General features: G+C 31.4%; 3 protein-coding genes across 3 annotated transcripts; 1 reads left to right on the top strand and 2 right to left on the bottom strand.

Moving 5' to 3' along the window:
* Positions 1–1,073: 1,073 nt before the first annotated feature.
* LOTGIDRAFT_71709 (hypothetical protein) lies at positions 1,074–5,318 on the bottom strand (the record flags this gene model as incomplete). The annotated part of the gene is made up of 11 exons (XM_009062550.1): positions 1,074–1,418; positions 1,749–1,905; positions 2,275–2,788; positions 2,974–3,037; positions 3,066–3,429; positions 3,599–3,672; positions 3,849–3,970; positions 4,007–4,092; positions 4,190–4,357; positions 4,544–4,780; positions 5,050–5,318. Coding segments are annotated over 11 exons (2,400 nt in total), but the record flags the coding sequence as incomplete, so codon positions are not given.
* A 276-nt stretch (positions 5,319–5,594) lies between these two features.
* On the bottom strand, positions 5,595–8,277 carry LOTGIDRAFT_219236 (hypothetical protein; the record flags this gene model as incomplete). Its single annotated transcript, XM_009062664.1, has 6 exons — positions 5,595–6,287; positions 6,512–6,702; positions 7,011–7,135; positions 7,362–7,563; positions 7,819–7,941; positions 8,158–8,277. 6 exons carry the CDS (start codon positions 8,275–8,277, stop codon positions 6,149–6,151), a joined length of 900 nt encoding a protein of 299 aa, XP_009060912.1. The 3' UTR covers positions 5,595–6,148.
* A 4,016-nt stretch (positions 8,278–12,293) lies between these two features.
* On the top strand, positions 12,294–16,700 carry LOTGIDRAFT_165646 (hypothetical protein; the record flags this gene model as incomplete). The annotated part of the gene is made up of 11 exons (XM_009062663.1): positions 12,294–12,392; positions 12,929–13,011; positions 13,268–13,360; positions 13,489–13,657; positions 13,799–13,840; positions 14,236–14,325; positions 14,570–14,718; positions 15,062–15,205; positions 15,478–15,935; positions 16,119–16,203; positions 16,646–16,700. 11 exons carry the CDS (start codon positions 12,294–12,296, stop codon positions 16,698–16,700), a joined length of 1,467 nt encoding a protein of 488 aa, XP_009060911.1.
* Positions 16,701–18,208: the final 1,508 nt, after the last annotated feature.

Raw genomic sequence — 18,208 nt, 5'->3', positions numbered from 1 at the left:
ATCAAGTGACAGTGATAGTGATCAAGACAGTGAATCTAGTGATATTAATAACCATGATAAATCAGATACTGTCAAAGTATAATGAGAACACATGTACTTAAGATTTTAAAAACCATTAGATTGATTTAGATCAGTTTAATTAAAATTAGACCAAAATTTTGTTCCATTTTTCTTTATTATCTTTTATTTTTAATATAGCCACTTCAGTGAGGGTCTAAAAGGTTAATTTAAAGAATGTACAAGAGGCTGTTGTTAGACCCTAACTGAAGTGGCTATATTAAAAATATAAGCTAATAAAAAAAAAAAAACAGAATGAAAGTTTGATTAGACTGGATTTAAATATTCCAAAATATCTATTAATGATAAATCATCAACTGATACTGTAGTAATCAGTACATCAGATAGTCATTTATTATTAAAATCATGAGAATTTCAGAAAAGGAAATTCAAATTAGTTCATTTTTAGCTCTGAAAAAATCATGTTCAGTATTTGTATATTAAAATAGATGTAAGTCATGATAATTATTTTGCTTACATTGAGTTTCAATCAAGGTATTATTTAACAAATTGACAAGAATTATTAGTGATTTAGCATTAATTTTTAGAGAAGTAGCCGTTTAAGATTTAACAGTAAAATAGTGGCTAAGAAGTTACTGTTGGTAACTGTGAGCAGTTGAAAGTCTATATAGCTTGACCTTTAATATGAGATTGTGAATTGTGTTCGCCATCATTCCAATAATGACATAAATAGATTGTTTTATACCATAATTAGTTTATTCCACTATAGTTGAACTGGACATAGTATATTTATTTGCTCAAAAACACAATTGATAAAAGTATAAGTTTTTACTTTGTGCAGATGGATGCAATGAATATTATTCATATTTTTACCCTCTACTTTTAAATTAACTATGTCAAGAAATAGACAGCAAAGCTAAACTTCATTCTGTGCAATGAGACTGCAAAGTAAATTCAAGAGATTTGTTATTCTTATATGCAAAATTGTCTTGCACACTGAGTTTCTTTGTGAAAAAAAATGAGACAAATATAGTTCAGGATTTTTTAATAGATTTTAATTCAACACAACTATTTTCTAAATTAAATATCAGATTTAGATTTTCACCTTCATTCACATTGACCTCAGATTTCGCCATTATAGCTGCTTGTTTCCAGTGACTGGTATAATCTAGACTAGATATCTTAAGTTCATCCAGTACCACAAATTCAAACCAGTATACTATAGCTGTAAATGTTCCTGATTCTATGATATTTACACTGACAGAGCTAGTCTGTTCTAAGAATGATGCCGGTTGATTTGTTTCTTGATCAAGGTTTAAAGAAAAGTCAAATAATAAGAAAGCTGATGATAATTTAGTATGTTTTAGTGTATGAAGATCAATCTCCACATGTGAGGTACTCTGAAAAAAAAAACCAGAACTACATAAGATTTTATGTTATTTATTGTGACTCTTTAGCCTCATACCATGGTTGTGCTTACAGTTTGAGTATAAAAAAATGTTATAATATTAGACATTATAAACTGTTTCACCAAAATAACAACAGAAATAAATTTATTTCAAACCCATAAATTTTGTTCTCCAAACTCATATGTAAAATCTTACAAGCAATAAATTTCAAACAAAGGTATTCTCATCAATTTAATGACAGTATGATGCACATTATAGAGAATAATTTATGCTCAAGACAGTGGTGAGTATTGTGACCAATATAAATACTGATATACCTACCTGAAAATCATTAATAAACTGTGCTATATGATAGCCTGATGTTTGTTGATCACTGATAACTCGACTGACTTTTACTAAATCACTAGACTCTATACAAATACCATAGATTTTAACTCTTTCTGGTAATATTATACCATGTTCTCTTAAAGATGTTACTCTGTAAAAAGTAAGAGTATATGAACCCTTATGTAAAAATATATTTTACTTATGAAGCTCTGGAAAAAGGCTGAGTCAAATTTGGATTGAGTGACTCTTGCCCAATACATGAAACTATTCAAATTTGTGCTAGTTACTCGAATATTTCAGAATGTCCTGCCTAGTAAACATGTGATGTGGTTATGCGATAACTATAGATCCTACAACTGAGGTTTGTCTGCTGTTACTCAAACATTAAAGGCAAATTCTCAATCTAAGAATAGCCCATTCGGTTGTGAGATGGATAGTTTGTTAGGTGTCATGGATTGGAATCTTCCTCAAGGTAAGAAGAATTTTGATGCCCAGATAAGCACATAAACATAATGTTCACCTTAATAATGCTATCTCCTCTAGTATTTGTTGTTTAAACACCCCACATGATTCGACCAAATCACACGTTATAACATCATATCCTTCTTCACTACATCGTAATTCTTCTTGATTCATTATCATAACTTTATCTTTCATATCATTTACTTCACATAATCTTCTTAAACATTCTTTCTTATCTTCTTCACAACACACACACACATCTGAATATCCCAATATAGCCGATTGCAGACCAAGAGGAGACAACCCTTGACAAATGTCCAGTAAAGACAGATTTTTAAGGTTTCTAGCCAATCGTAATCTTTCTAATGCTTGAAAAAAGATTCTGTTTGAACTAATGTCATTTAACATTTGAATTTCTGAATGTTCAAATAAATAGGAATCTGTACTCTCACAGTCTTTTTTGGATATAAAATCTTTATCTATTTCACAACATTTTATTTTGAGTTGACTATTTTGTAACTGACAATCTAAAACTATTTCTCCACCTTCCTGTACATCTAGATGAATGTTGTCTGAAAAAATGCAACAATGCAGTTATTGAAATTTGAATACAGCTTTTGAAACATTCATTTTGCTTCCAAATAAATCAAACTTCATTTATTTCACCAGGCATCTTGAAGCAATGCATGCCATCATAGCTCATATATATTACAAAATATTCCATACCACAATTTTGCTATTATCATCAATTAAATACGAAGTTGATATTGGATTAAAATTAAAGAGAAAAAATTCTTCACAATATCTTTATGAATGCTTACCTTTGGAAGAAAAATGTCCTGGTAAGACAGGATATAAAGCTTGTTCCCAGCAATTAGCAGTATCAGGTTTGGTTGTTATGGTAACATCCTTACCAAGGTGAAGATCAAACCATAAAACTATAGCATCAAGACGTCCAGTTTTTGTAACTTTCAAAGATTTTCTCAAGCTGATACCATTCAAAAGTTTCTCTATTTGCGATGAATTACAAAACTCAACGGACAGCAGACACACAGGGGCAGATAACTCAATGTAACCTCCTCGAATACTGGAAAGATCTTCTGTTGTATAGGGTTCATCATCTACCATAGTTGTTTTACAGTTTATAGAAATCCCATGTAGATCAACATTCTGAACAACTGGATAAAGGAACCTAGGGAGGGATACCAAAAATCTTTTACAATTGGAATTAGGACTTGAACAGATCCAAATCAAGACACTCTCACATTGAAATATCATGGAAAGACCCACTCAGAAATCATAAGTACTGTGTAAACAGCAATTGGTTAATAATTTATGCAGCAATATTGTTATTTTTGTACTTTATTGTCATGTAAACTTACCTATTTTTGTTCAAGATAGCTTCTGATTCAATAGCACAAATATATACTGAGGCACTGGCTGGTATAACACATGGCTTCTGAAAATAATCAGATATATCACATAACTGTACATGATAGCATGATTTTTTTATATTGTTCTTTATTCCTCATTATGTAAACAGCATTCTGTTCCAATATTGTATAACACAGGTCATTTATCATTATTTAATAATCACCCTGCTTCCTGTATGGTTAATATTAACATCACAACAAGTATAAGTAGTGTACCCACCTTGTTGGATGTTACAAGTTGTTTTATGGCATGGTCTAGAGTAGATAAAATATGTTCTCCAAATAAACCTGCATCAAATGTTTCTGTTACTATAACATCCACTCTAAAAAAGACAAATTATCAATATAAGTAAGTACCCTTATTTATGGTATTACGAATCAATAACATGATATGGACAAATGGGCCATTGCTAAATATACTGTACTCTGAATGACAGAGACATCTGCCGAACCACAAAGATTAGAAATGGTAGGACATGCTGAAGCTATTATGAAATTTTGGCATAAGTAATAGGAGTATTTGGTTATAATTTAACTCACTTTTCAGGAATATCTGATGGAATCTTGAGATCAGTTGAATTCTTACACAACAGTTTTATATATTGATCAACACCATTAAACTTCAATACATCTTGAGCAACATCATGCATGGTTTTAGATCTCTCACATGCATAAATATTCTTATAGCCTGCTTCTACACAGTATATACTAAAAAAAATAGAACCATTGATTGCATTAAATATATAACTTTTTAAGAAATATATAATTTGACTTTTGAAGTCAACTTTCGTCATTTTATCTAATAATATATGGATGAGTAGATTCTTTGTAAAAATTCTGGAATCTCTCAGTAGCTTAAAATACCAATTTGAAACTGAGTAAATATTGTCAAACCTCAGCAATCCAGTTCCAGCACCAATATCTAGTATAGAACTATTTCCCTCAGACACAACATCTTTAATAACCCTTCTGTAGGCTTCATTTCGGATGGTATCATTCAGCATACGAAAGTGCCATCTGTCCACCAAAAAACTGCAAATATTTTCTAAATTCTGACGTGCAGCAACATATTCAGGAGCTATACGAAGTGCTTTTCTGATATATAAAGCTCCTTCATCAATATAACCTAGTCTACAAAAGATAACTTTACCATTTACCAAATGGATAAGTAATAATAGAAATATGTAGAACATTTATCAGTAAGATTACTGTATTATGAATGGGCAAATTGTTGAGCATGCCTCAGTTTTTGGAGCCTCTTTAGATCACTGGTAGTCATATGGAGCCGAAATATCATCCGTGACACTACAGTATTTCGACAGGGACCTTTGCAGTTACAAGGGAATAATTAGATATTTATTTTTTCTTATAGGATATAGAGCAAGGGCAACTTAACTAACCTAAATAACTGAGCTCCTATATTATTAAGGGCAGTTTCACATTCTGGAAAAACTTCACAGGCTTGTTCATAACATTTGAATAGATCTTCTATTCTGTCTTGTCTTTCCAGTTCTTCTGTCCATTCTCTCATTACATAGGTGAAGTCAGTTTTAAGTGACTGCTTGAGCGTGTCATTCAATTTCAACACTAAAAGATAATGGGCAAAAGCCCTCCCATAATTTCTATCAAGAGTACAAGTGTTTGCACTTTTCAATGAAGATTCTATTAGCGTTCTTATCTTTTCGGTATTTACAAAGTTTGTTTTCTCCGCCATGTTGAATATCCACTTCCGGTCATGCAACAAAAACGTACCCAAAATAATTAACATTACAAAAACGTACCGGTCAATGCTAATCTCATTTACAGAATTCCTTTATTGTTCTTTCGTTTCTCGAGCGCAATCACATGTTTAACATAATTTGAAAAGGGAGCTGTTAATATTTGATTTGATATTTGAAATTCGGCTATCATTTTCATCAAGATACAAAAATTAAGAACACTGAATATTGAGGATATTCATATTTTAATACATATAACTCTGATACAAAAACATGAACTTTAAAGTTATCACAGGTAAAATATAATGCTGGTTATAATCCACAAACCACACAAATCATTAAATTTCTCTAGTATAGTCAATTCAAAAATCATTCACATGTCAGAGTGGTTTTACAAGAGCAAGGCACTAGCACGGAAAAGAAAAGTAGCTTGACAACACAATGAAATTTCCATTGCTTATACATTCTTTATCTGTTCTATTCAATTTCAAAAGAGAAAATATCCAGGCGCTCATTTGAATGGAGTTAGAATCCAAAAATAGCTTTGGATTTGGATTCAACTCCTAAGAGCAGCCCTAGTAGATAGCAGAATATGTCAATACTTTAGCTTCCGTTAAAAAACAAAAGAAATCTTATCATATCAGAATTGCTGCTGACATCAAATGAGACAGAAAGAGGTTCTGAAATTGATGAAAGGGACAATAGACATTGGAATCAGACATCTTAAAAGTTCTGTCCCCTTGTTTCAGGGCACAAAAATTTCAACATCAGGGACTTAAAATCACTTTGATGAAGAGTTTAAATTAAATAATATAGATTTTAGATTCAGAGCCAGGAAGGCATTTTCATTTCCACAACTTCTTAATATCTCTTGTAGAATACTAGTTATAGTATATACTTCAAAATACTTTTTATTTGATCTGTAAAACAATAATATTTTTAAATTAAAACTAAAGGAAGAAAACTAGCTTCAATTTCATGAAGTTATATATATAAAAAAAAAAGATTCACCAAATACAGAGAAAAACATTTACATGGCTAATTTTTGTTGTGTCTCATCTCATTATCTGTGGATTATAAGCTAACCACTTATTTCTCACTAGAGCTCATCTAGTTTTAATAGCCTTAAAAATATTACACTTACTTGATTTTAGAGAGTTTTTGTAGTAGAATACTGATACAGTCCATGATACGATTATCTTGTATTGGTGTTCTTAATACCATAGCCATAGTACGAAACCATGACTCATTACCACAACTCTCTAGAAATGAAGATGCAAATGGTGAATCTGTTGACATCTGTATAAATATATCTATTGCTTGACCAAGAAACACCTGAAAGAAACAATCAAAATAAAGCAATGTATAATTTGAAATTGATTTTATTTATGAACCAAATGTTGAACATCCATACATCCATAGACTTCTAGATATTATACAAAACTTTTTTTGTGGATGTGAATTCTTCTTCAAATAAAGCAGATTGGGATCTATAACCAAGTCTAGCCAAGTAATATTAACAGACTCTATCCTTGAGTTTTAACCAAGAGCACATCCACTTAAGACTCAAACCTGTAAACTGAGGTTTCAATTTGTATTGTACAGGCTTCTCTGTGAGTATAATGTATAAATAGTTTACAGACCTTATTAACAGGTTTAAGATAAGAAGAGATAACTGGAGTAGCTTGATAATATAAAAATAATTCTTTAACCATATCTGACTTTAAATCTATCTTCACTGTATCAAATACTATTGCTAATACATCAGCTGAAAACAGAAAGCACCATTCAATTCTAACTGGAAGAAATATTGTGTTTTTAATACAACATTCAAACAACAGTCTTAAGTTTTCCTCTGATCCCCATACAACTTTTCCAAAAAGGAAGGTTAAGACCTAATATGTCCAAGAGGATCCTTTCTACAAGCTGTTCCTCGATGCAGAGATACAGGTGAAGAAAGATATTAACAGAAAGTTAAAGACATATCTACTTACCTTGAGACAATGTTTTCAGTATGATTAATGATGAAAGAAAACGTAGATGTGAATTACAGCTGTGAAAGAACAGTCCGTCTTGACGTCTGTCATAACGATAGTCGTGTAAAGAGTTATCTGGACTGTCGGCTGTACGATGTGGAGCACGAGGTCGATATATCTCTTCTCCTAATCTTCGTAATGTAGACACCATGTTGGTTTTCTGAAATTAAAGAATATAGTTTTCTGCCAGGACCATACCTTAATGAATGGATTGTCATAGTACATGCATTTTAAACTGGCCTTTAATGGGTTCTACCTCAAAATATATTGAAATGCTATTTAATAAAAAGACAATGCAATGGGATGTCAAAATTATCATATAATATATTGTTTAGGGTCCTTTCTGCAGTTATGATCTGTTATTTAATGAAAGATATGAAACGTAATTATAGTAGAGAGAATAAAAAAATCTTACTGTGGTAGTTTGTGATTTTTCAATATGAACTAATGACCAGTATATAAACTGTAAACAAGGTAAAGATACACGTAGATTAACTAGGTTGTTTTCCTTTAATAAATCTACTAGTGATGGTAAAACCTACAAAATAAATACATAATATCTTAAACATGTTTAGGCTTAATGGTATATATATAGGGTATTATATTGACTAGGTGAACCGATTCTCCTCTCAATATAGTTGTAATTACTGCAGTTACGTTGATATGGATACATTGGGCAAAGTGCCAAACTGAATAATCTGCCATAGGCAATTTCACACTGTACTAGAATTGAGAAAAAAGATCCTACACCTACCCTAGTAATTTTTTCCTGAAGATAATCAGGTTGAGAGAGTTTTTCTGATGGTTGTGTTGGTTGTTCTGTGAGTGTTTGATGAAGGTGTGCATCTGATACCCAATCTAGTAATACTGACATAGTTTCTAACACTGGACTAGAGGTGGTTGATTTACTCGGTTTACAGGACTTTCTACTACTTTCTTCACTCTCTTTAGCTTTCATTGATTTAGCCACTGATGAATCCAGAACTGGAATAATTTTATCTTTGGATTGACGTTGATCAAATTCATGTTTTCTCTGAAATGAGGAATGGGACAACATAATTAAAAGATTGAAAATATTTAATTATTCTACCTTCTTTCTATTGGTAAAGACAAGCATAAAAATCCAGTGTGCAATTAAATTTTTTTTTGCAAGAACCACTTTCCTGAAAACCAGACAATAACACACCTTTTCCTTCGCAGGCTATCACTCCCAGACCTATTTTGAGATCTAACACTGGATATCAGCCACCTAGCATCTAAATTCCAGGGTCATTGCAGCTCCCTAAAAGACCCACTTACCGAATTTGGAAATGTTTCTGTGTCAATTCATCAAGGTAGCTCATAAAATATTTTAGAAAAGACAGAAAAGTACATTTTTCATTTTAATATAACTAATGATTGTTTAATGAGAAAGGTTTAACATACTTGTAAATTAATCAGTCTAGATTGACTAGTGATTGCTTGTTTCTCTAGTTTATCATATCCTTGTTGTAAAATATCCATCTAAAAATAAAATAACATCTACTATACAAATAATGAAGATATATATCTACCTAATACACATTGATATCTGGTGTAAGGTAAGGTGAATCATAGTCTGTGGCATCATCCAGACACTTATCAGCAGTATGAGATGAGTGACAATCTTCATACTGAATCTCCCAGTTGACTTTCAGACTAATGTTAATGGAGTTTGCTTTCTTGACAGGTTTCATGATTAAAGTTATATCTTCAAAGTGTTGACAGCATTGTCCATTTGATTTCGTGTATGAGATATATGAATAGGAGACAGCAAGAATATCGAGTCTTACCTCTTTTCTTAAAGCATCATTAGCTTGTTTTAAAGTTTCAAAACTATCTTTTAATCTCTTATTTTCCTTCGATCTCTCTTTTATTGTTAATTCTAGCTGCTCTATTTCTTCCTTATGTTCCTTAGGAGTAGAAATTAAGCATAACATTTAAACTCATTCAAAATGATCCAGTTGAAACTTATTTAAAAAGAGCTAAGACAATATAATTAGTTGAAGCAGCTGCCCATCTTTTCATTGATTGAGCCAAATATATCTTAAGAAATTACAGGAACTGCAACCAAGGGAAATCAGAATGGTGCAAATACATGTTGGTGTCTGCAAAACACACAACAAACATCAATGATATTAGTTTACATCTATAATTCTTAATTGACTGTTTAAAATTTTTTTCATATCACCACATAAAAGACTAAATAAGCGACAATGGAAGTGGTGACTTAAGTCCAGGTCTAATATTGGGAAAATGAGCAACAAAAAAAAACCAGTCAAGTCAACAGAACTCCATAAAACTTATTTATACCTTTTGTATTATTTGTAATCTCTGTCTGACTTGATGATCTGATATTGTTTGTATGTTTGTTTGAGAAATAGCTACCAGTCTTTCTCTTTCTTTGAGTTTCTCTTCTCTTTCATGTAATATCTGATTCTCCCTCTACAACAATATACAACAGACATAGAAATTAACACACTAAGGATTCAGATAAATTCAGAATATTTCATCAAGATTTTAAAACAATAAACAAATCTTGATTCTACCATTAAAATAGATTATCCAATAGAGACAGTTAATGAAATGAAAATCTACATCTTGTAAATACTGTATGCATTACATAAATCTAAACTGTGTCATAATCAATCCACAATATTTGGATAGGCATTTTGAAATTACAAACCTTTAATTTATCACTAATAGCTTGTAATTCTTTATAGATTTCTTTCATTTCACTACCATTAACAGGAAGATCTACAGTACAATAGATAGATAGTCTCTATTAATACAGTCGTTAACAGACTTCCTTTACTAATCTGCTTTGAGACTATAAGCTTCATATGGATAGTGTTAAATATACCAAGTAAATTGGTGCATACTCACTCTTTAATTGCTTGTGCAGAATTAATTAGAGAAATGTCAAAACTTATTCTTTAAATACTTTATGAGCTTACTAACCTTGATCTGATTCTGATGTGTATTTCTGGTATCGAGATGATATGTTAGGTTTTTTAGGTCGGGCTGATGGAGCTTTCTGTTTGGCTGCTGCAGATTTAATTTTTTGTTTTGTCAATTTTGGCTTGGGTTTGTCTAAGAAGAATAACTCGGAGACACTGTCAGATTCTATAAACTGGCCATGACTGACATGTTGTGGAGATTCTATTGGGGTCAATATTGCATCTGTGAGAGAGAAAAAAATTAGTACCGGTCTGGAAAAATTTGGAAATTTTTAGTATGTTCAGGGTTTGAATTCTTTAAATGTCTTTTTCACTGATCGTTGCAATGGGGACACAATGAAATTAAATTAATGGAGTTTTACGTCCTACTATTGTGCACCTAAGCAATGGGGACAGAATCAGGGCTTCCTATAGGATTTCAAATGGTTCAAGATAATATACATTCTCAAGTATAAATTTCATCACACAGATAATTCCTTTTATATATATTTTACCCAGGTACTGGTAGCCTACTTACCTATATCAGAGTCTTCACTCAAATTACTAAGATCCATTTTTCTAATTTTAAAGCCAGTTTACTGAAGAGAGAGAAAAAAATTCAATTCAATTGTTTTACACTAATCTGATTTTTTTCTTCATTTAAGTTACTTTGAAATTGCAGAACACATCCTTGCAATGCCAATGCCAATGGACAACCCAATAAAATTAGACTTGCTCATTTGGTATGGACGTGTTTGCTGTTATCTGGATCAATCTGTGTGTAATCTATTGATAAAACGTACTCATGATCTTAGCCTAAATCATATGTCTATAAGTACCATCTTAAAGTATGAACGTTATATAGTAAGCAGGTCTAGGCAAGTTCAGAAGGTAAAAAATGTAAACAAACAATAATACATGCAAAGCTGGTTCAGGCTTTAATCGAACTATGAAAATAGGTGCTCTGTAAAGTTGACAGTAGACTAACCGATACAAAGAAATTACCAAGGGTTCTCTCACACTGATAATCAAAAGTAACTTCAATACTTTACTTATAAGTTCAATGTGTCAGAGTTCAAAAGATTCTGACATTCGCCATTTTAAAAATAGAGCCATTGAGTCACGTGGTCTGTGATTTGTGTGCAGTTATATGGTGGGTGTGTTTTACAAATTACAAACTATAGCCTATACAGCTAAGGCGAATTTTGGAATGAGAACTCTTGCTAACTCTATTGTTTCCTTCAGATTTCTGATCCTGAAAATTTAAAAAAAAATACTTTCGTTTTTACATAAGTAAAATATAAAAGTCAAGATTAACATTGTTCCTCTAGCCTATTTGAACCTAGGATGATGACCCCAGAATTGGACAAAACAAGTAGCACGGTAGTCAAAATGCAGAGGAAGTAGAGTCGTGGTTAAAAAATGACAGTAACTTGACCATCAATGTCAAATAACCGAAGTCTATAAAATTCCTAATAAGGTCAGGTGAGAGGAAGCAGGTTGGGCACTATGAAGGGTTTTATTTTTAGATAATTATGGAATAGGGGGGAATGTTGGTTTGTACTTACTAGTTACTGAATTTCATATTTGGTTGTCGTATCTACAACTTCAATTTCTTTCCTTCTTTATGAAACTGAGAAAATCGTTTCTTATTTCTTGTATCTATCGAATCGTTTGAAAGAACAACCTAACCCAGCATAATTCTGATAATATTCAATCGATCATATAGTTTGGTTGCATGGTTTGATTGTCCAGACATGATTGGGTTCATGTTTCATTGAGAACTTGATAACCAAGACAAACGTCAAATATATTACGACAACCACAAAGCAATAGAATGGAAATTAGAAATTAGAGCGCGTACCTTCTTTTGTTTACATTTTGATCCGTCGAATATTTGCGATTTTCAATGATCTGAAAGGCACACGACCAAATGTCAACCCGTGGTCTAAAATATACATTCATCGTGGGGGAGCTTGTATTATGTTTTGAGCCTGATCCAACAAAAGCAAAAGTTCTTTATGATGCTAAGGTATCTGACTGTCATATCAAACTATTCCTATAACTATATTAGCCTATAGTATAGGCCTATAGAGTATTAGAAATTATTCAGGACCATTGGCATTATTGTCATAAAATGAAGGAATTCTACTGCAACTGGCTTTGACATTATTGATGAATGCATTAGACTAAGTCCATGACTATAATTTACATCAGTTTTATAATAAATAGCCTACTATACTGTAAAATAATGCATAAGCATCCTTACTGAAGTCCCTGAGACCTATTTGACTATATTATAGTAGTCCTACATTTCACACTCTTGTGTCGTTGAACAAAAGCCAGGCCATGTATTCTCGAAATGATCTTAGCACTAGGATGTCCGAGGATCAATGTTAGAAGATAAGAACTTAGGACATCCTACCGCTCAGATCGTTTCGAGAATACACCACCAGGAATACATAACATGTTTAAAGGACTGATTGATTTTACTACAAACTTTACCAGCTTCTTTTGCTTGAAATCTATCAATTTTTTTTTAATGAAAGTGTGACATTATCCTTGCAGGTTCTGGATTTACAGAGTTTGAAAGATAAAGATGGTAAAAAGATTCCTGGTTATCACATTCACTTTCAGGGCTGGAATAGCAGGTAAGCAGAACCATTCTCCGATAGGTAGCCTAGATGAATCGAATATGATAATTGCAGTTGTGCTCACTTTGATTTAGCACATTTGCATATTATCAGAGATATATTATAGCGTTTTCCAATTCCAAGATTAGCCAATAATTCATCATTTGACATCGATGTAAACATTATGCACAATTTAAATGATTTTCCTGTCTATACCAAGTTTAAGTGAAGCAGTAAAGCCCTTGACCCTGAGTTATCAACTTTTTCCTTTCAGCTGGGATAGAATTGTAAGTGAAGAATTCATTCTGAAGAGTACTGATGAAAATCGTTTACTGATGAAGAAATTGGCAGAAACTGCAAAGAAAAAGTAAGTATTGTAATGGACCAAAAAGTCATTTACATTCCTATTAAATCTTTTTGATTTATTACCTATCTCACTGGAAAAAAAACATAGACTAAGAAAAATATGATATCATTTCATCTTTCATATTTCAGTCAATCGAAGGGAAACAGAACTCGTAAAATTGATGAGATTTTAAAGAAATTTGATAATGAAGAGTTGTCTGATGATAATGGTCATGATGATGATAATTCTAGTAAATTAGATGATGGACATTATGATGATGATGTATCATCTGAAAATTCTGATAATGATTTAAAAGAGGTTGGTTATTTATCCTTTTTGGCTATCTTATATCATTGACTTATATTTATATGATAGCCACTTTTACTGAAATTCAGAAAGTTGTTATATTAAGAGGTTTGAATAGACAAGGTACTATGAAATTCAATTTTTATATTACAGAGTCCTGATTCAGTTCCTGATTATCCACAACCACCTAAACAGGTAGAACATTGCATGTACCTTTCATTATACTCAGACACATGGCTTGACTCTTCAGAAAACTAAGAAAGGAAATTGAAATGAGTTGGTTTTCATTCAGTTCATTCTGATTAGAAATACATGTATTTAAGAAGTTGCTTCTTTTATTATTGATAAAGGACTCGTGTATTGGGTTAATGAACTGTTAGTATTAGTCACGTTATAAAATTTTAGTTTTTTTGACTTTCATGTCACTTTTGACATATATACTGCACATATTTTCAAATTTACAGACTGTGGACTGCACATATTTCGAAGTAACAGACTGTAGACTGCACTTATTTCAAGGTAACAGACTGTAGACTGCAAAGTTACCAAGTGTAAGAACAGATTTAAATGTAGTTATATTTCCATTGTAGCCGACACATGATCCAGTAGAAGTTATTTTACCTGATCGTATTAAACAAAGATTAGAAGATGACTATTATTTAATACATTATAAAGATAAGGTATGTATTAAGATTTATTTTTAGGCTTTGAAACATCCTTAACAAAAACAAAACTAGGGTATAAAATAATGTATGCATGCCACTTATGATAATACGCACAATAGTAAACTGTTCATTTTTCATAGTCAGTATGAGGTCTATTATACCAAAATGAACCAGGGGCACAAACATAGATACTATGTATATAACACCTGATAAACTTTGTCTATAGAATAAATATTTTTTATTTGAATCTCTATTTCAGTTACTAAAATTACCAGTTCAGCCGAATGTTATTGATATATTAGAGAGTTTTGTGAAGAATTACTGTTTTAATTTGCTGTCAGATCCTGGTGAAAGAGAGAAATCAAGGAGTAACAGCTCTGATAGTTGGAACCATGCTCCTGGTAGATGGTAAGTTATGCATGTTCATATGCATTTATACAATATGTTAATTAGAAATATTAAAACAAAGTTGAATTATGATGTTACTCAGAGTCAGACTCACACAACTGATCTATTTTCAGCCTGCGTCCTTATTCGTTTTTTCCAGCTGATGCATATGAATAATTACATATTTTCATAATCAAAATTTGACTTTAATATCAGACTTTCTTTTGACATTAGAGTAATAATAAAGTATGCTCACTGCTTTTGTGATTTTAGATTTCTTCATAATATCATAGATATTTTAGATTTTGGTAGTTGGTCATTATGAAGTTACTGAGTACTGACAATGCCTTTTTTGTAATAATAGGATTCCATTATGTAAAGAAATGGTAGATGGTATTAGAATATGTTTCGACTTCACTTTACCAATATTACTGTTATATAATGATGAAAAAGATCAATATAAGAGAATATGTAAAACAATTACACCACAAATTCTTCATCAGGAAAGGTAACTAGTTATTTGTAATTTTGATAGTAGTGGTAAAGGGAGAAGTTCACAAATGACTCCTTTAATGGTTTTACCATCCTGCAAGATCTTGATTGGTTTGTGAAAGCGGGTTTTTATTTTTTTCCAGTATTAGTGTATGTTAAATTTAGTGTCTATATCTGAAGCATTGACAGCAGTTGACACATCTTGTTATTGTTCTTTTTAATGACTGCAACTTGTGGGTTATGTTTAAGTGCATTTTTCATTTGTGTTAATCTGCTTTCTATTTTCAGTCAAAGTTATGAACCTGAAAGGAAAAAATCTAAAATACAATCTCCAACACGATCATCTCAACATGATTCTGATAGTGATTCATCAGATGATCTCTCTATTAGAAGAATAACTCGAAGATCTATTCATGAAGAGACTCCAAAGAGTCATCCAAGGGGTCGTAAGACTGGTGCAAGATCAAAAAGAACAGTTAGTTCACCACCTACAGTAGAAATCAAAACTGAACCTGGTAGTGATAATGAAATAAGTTTCAATTTAAATGTGCAATCTTGCAATCAAAACATTTTCAATGCTCCTCCTACATCTAGTAATGGTAATGGTTTTCATCCTCATGATGATCATCGGTCAGAGATGATTGACAGTTTGTTGTCATGGAAACTATTACCATCTGGTGTCCAAAGTGAATCTCAAATACAACCATCTCAAATCTATGGTATTCATCATTTATTAAGATTATTTGGTAAGTAAAAATTTAAGGAATAGATATAAAAAAGGATTCAAATGATTATAAAATGACATCAAGAATTATTGCATCAGTTATAAATCTCATCTGAATGAAAAGAAATTCAACTCATTCTTTATGATATGGAACATTTTTTAAGATCAAAATAGTTTTTCTTTTATGTCAACCATGTATTTGCAGTTAAATTTCCAAGTTTAGTGAATAAGATGAACATAGATCAACCTAGAACTGATATTCTGATGAAATTAGTGGATAGTTTTCTACAGTAAGTATCTCATTTCCAATGTTTTGCTCCCAAGGCCATGACTTGCCAGTATCCATCCCTTAAATCCAAGGTTGTCATATATTCTGTTTATGTATTGCTTTAATGCCACGTTTTCATGTCAAAGCTTTAACAGTTTTGTGTCATTATGACTTATTTAATATACTGTGGTCTATGCAAAACTTTATCATTTTGTTTTAGTTTGTGACAATAACGATGGCAATAGATCATTGAGATATCATCAAAAAATAATTTTTATCTTTTGATGTCTTATTTTTTCTTTACTAATGATATGTTGGTTTTAATCTGTTATTGCTGAAGTTAAAACAGCTTTTAATAAATCATGAGTTTAGAACTTGCAGTTAGCTATTTCTCTTAGATTATCCTTGGCAATAATATTCTACATAATACCAAAAAAAACCTTCTTACTCCTTTCTTATTTTAGATATGTAGTAGAAAGGGAAGATCTGTTTCAAGAAGATTATTATATGGATTCCTGACACTCTTAGAGTTTCCAGAATTACCAATATTTCATTCATGAGATTATACATACTATGTTAGTGGCACTGCTAGCATTTCAGGATATTTGCCTAAATTTGTCAATGAAAGACATTATTTCCATGTTGACAAGTCCAAGAGATCACAATTTGCTTCATGCTTATGAGGAAATTATTTATCCTATACCTGAATTGAAATTTGGAGGTTTTAATCTCATTAAGAAAGCATTTCTGTTTTTCTGCTGGGGATCAAATATATTTAGTTTACATTTTACAATAATAAAATATTTTTACTGTTAAAATAGTTCTCAGTACATCAATTGTAGAGTTTATATTTTATATTGAAATATGTCCTGTATATTGTTTGGATTTATGTGTAATATTTCTTGTACATATATATAATTAATAGATTGATGTAGACATGATTGAAAAACTCAAAATTCTATACCTTTACTATAAAATTAGATGAACCTGTCTTGCTTTTTCTTTTCCATTTACAAATTGAATGTTAAAAACGACCATAAGCCAAAAGAAATTTTGATATGATTCTTATTATGTGCTTGAAGAGCATAGATTAATAAATATGATTGCTATTTACATTAAATGTTGTTCACAAATAAAATGAAAATCTGCTAAATGAATTTAAGATATATATTTAGAATGTACATATGATTCGTGATATTATTTGGCTGGACCAATTGATCTTATGTATATTTTTGTTAATGTACATATTTTAGAAATAGGTTTAGTTGTGTTTTTGTATTGTAAACAGGTTATGTTTTATGTTAGAATTAAATTTCAATGGAAGTATTATCAGTATTATATGACAATTTAGAAAAGACCTGCCAATGTTTGTGCCTATATGGTGTGTTTTAAGGAAGGAAGTCTTCGGTGAGAGTTTGATGGGTGTTGCAGGAAACTCATTGATAGTCATCCATTGTTCCCATTGATTATACTATAGCAAAGCATTTAATGTGTTACGCAAGGTGTTATAGCGAAAATTATTGAAAATGCCAAACAAGGTACATATATACAGTCAACTGAGTCAAGATTTCTCAGAAGTAATTTCAAATAGATTGAATATATCAAAGATATTAAGCGCTGTTCTAGATTTAAACCGGCATACTATGCACAACTAGTCTTAATCAAACTCAGCCTGGAGGCCTGGAACTGGACACGAATTGAGATTTATTAAATGGAAACGTTCGCCATTGGTATACCTTAGTCTCAGAAACAGGTCACAAAGTAATAATAGTTACCAGTTTGCAGTAACACAGCTGAAAGAACTAATCTCTAGTTACATTTTAGATCACGACACGTCTTTTATGCATTTTCGGATCAATTGTAGTTTGTTCAATGCTTTTTAAGATCCATTGTAGCGTTTTCAGGTCAATATTAGCCTGCGGAATGCGTTTTCAGATCAATATTAGCTACGGATATGCGCTTTCAGATCAACATTAGCTACTGATCCGCGTTTTCTTTCAATATTAGCCACTGGACTGCGTTTTCAG

This window comes from Lottia gigantea, assembly GCF_000327385.1.
Source record: "Lottia gigantea unplaced genomic scaffold LOTGIsca_52, whole genome shotgun sequence".
Taxonomy (NCBI): Eukaryota; Metazoa; Mollusca; class Gastropoda; family Lottiidae; genus Lottia; species Lottia gigantea.
This window is presented reverse-complemented; position numbering and strand designations above follow the sequence as displayed.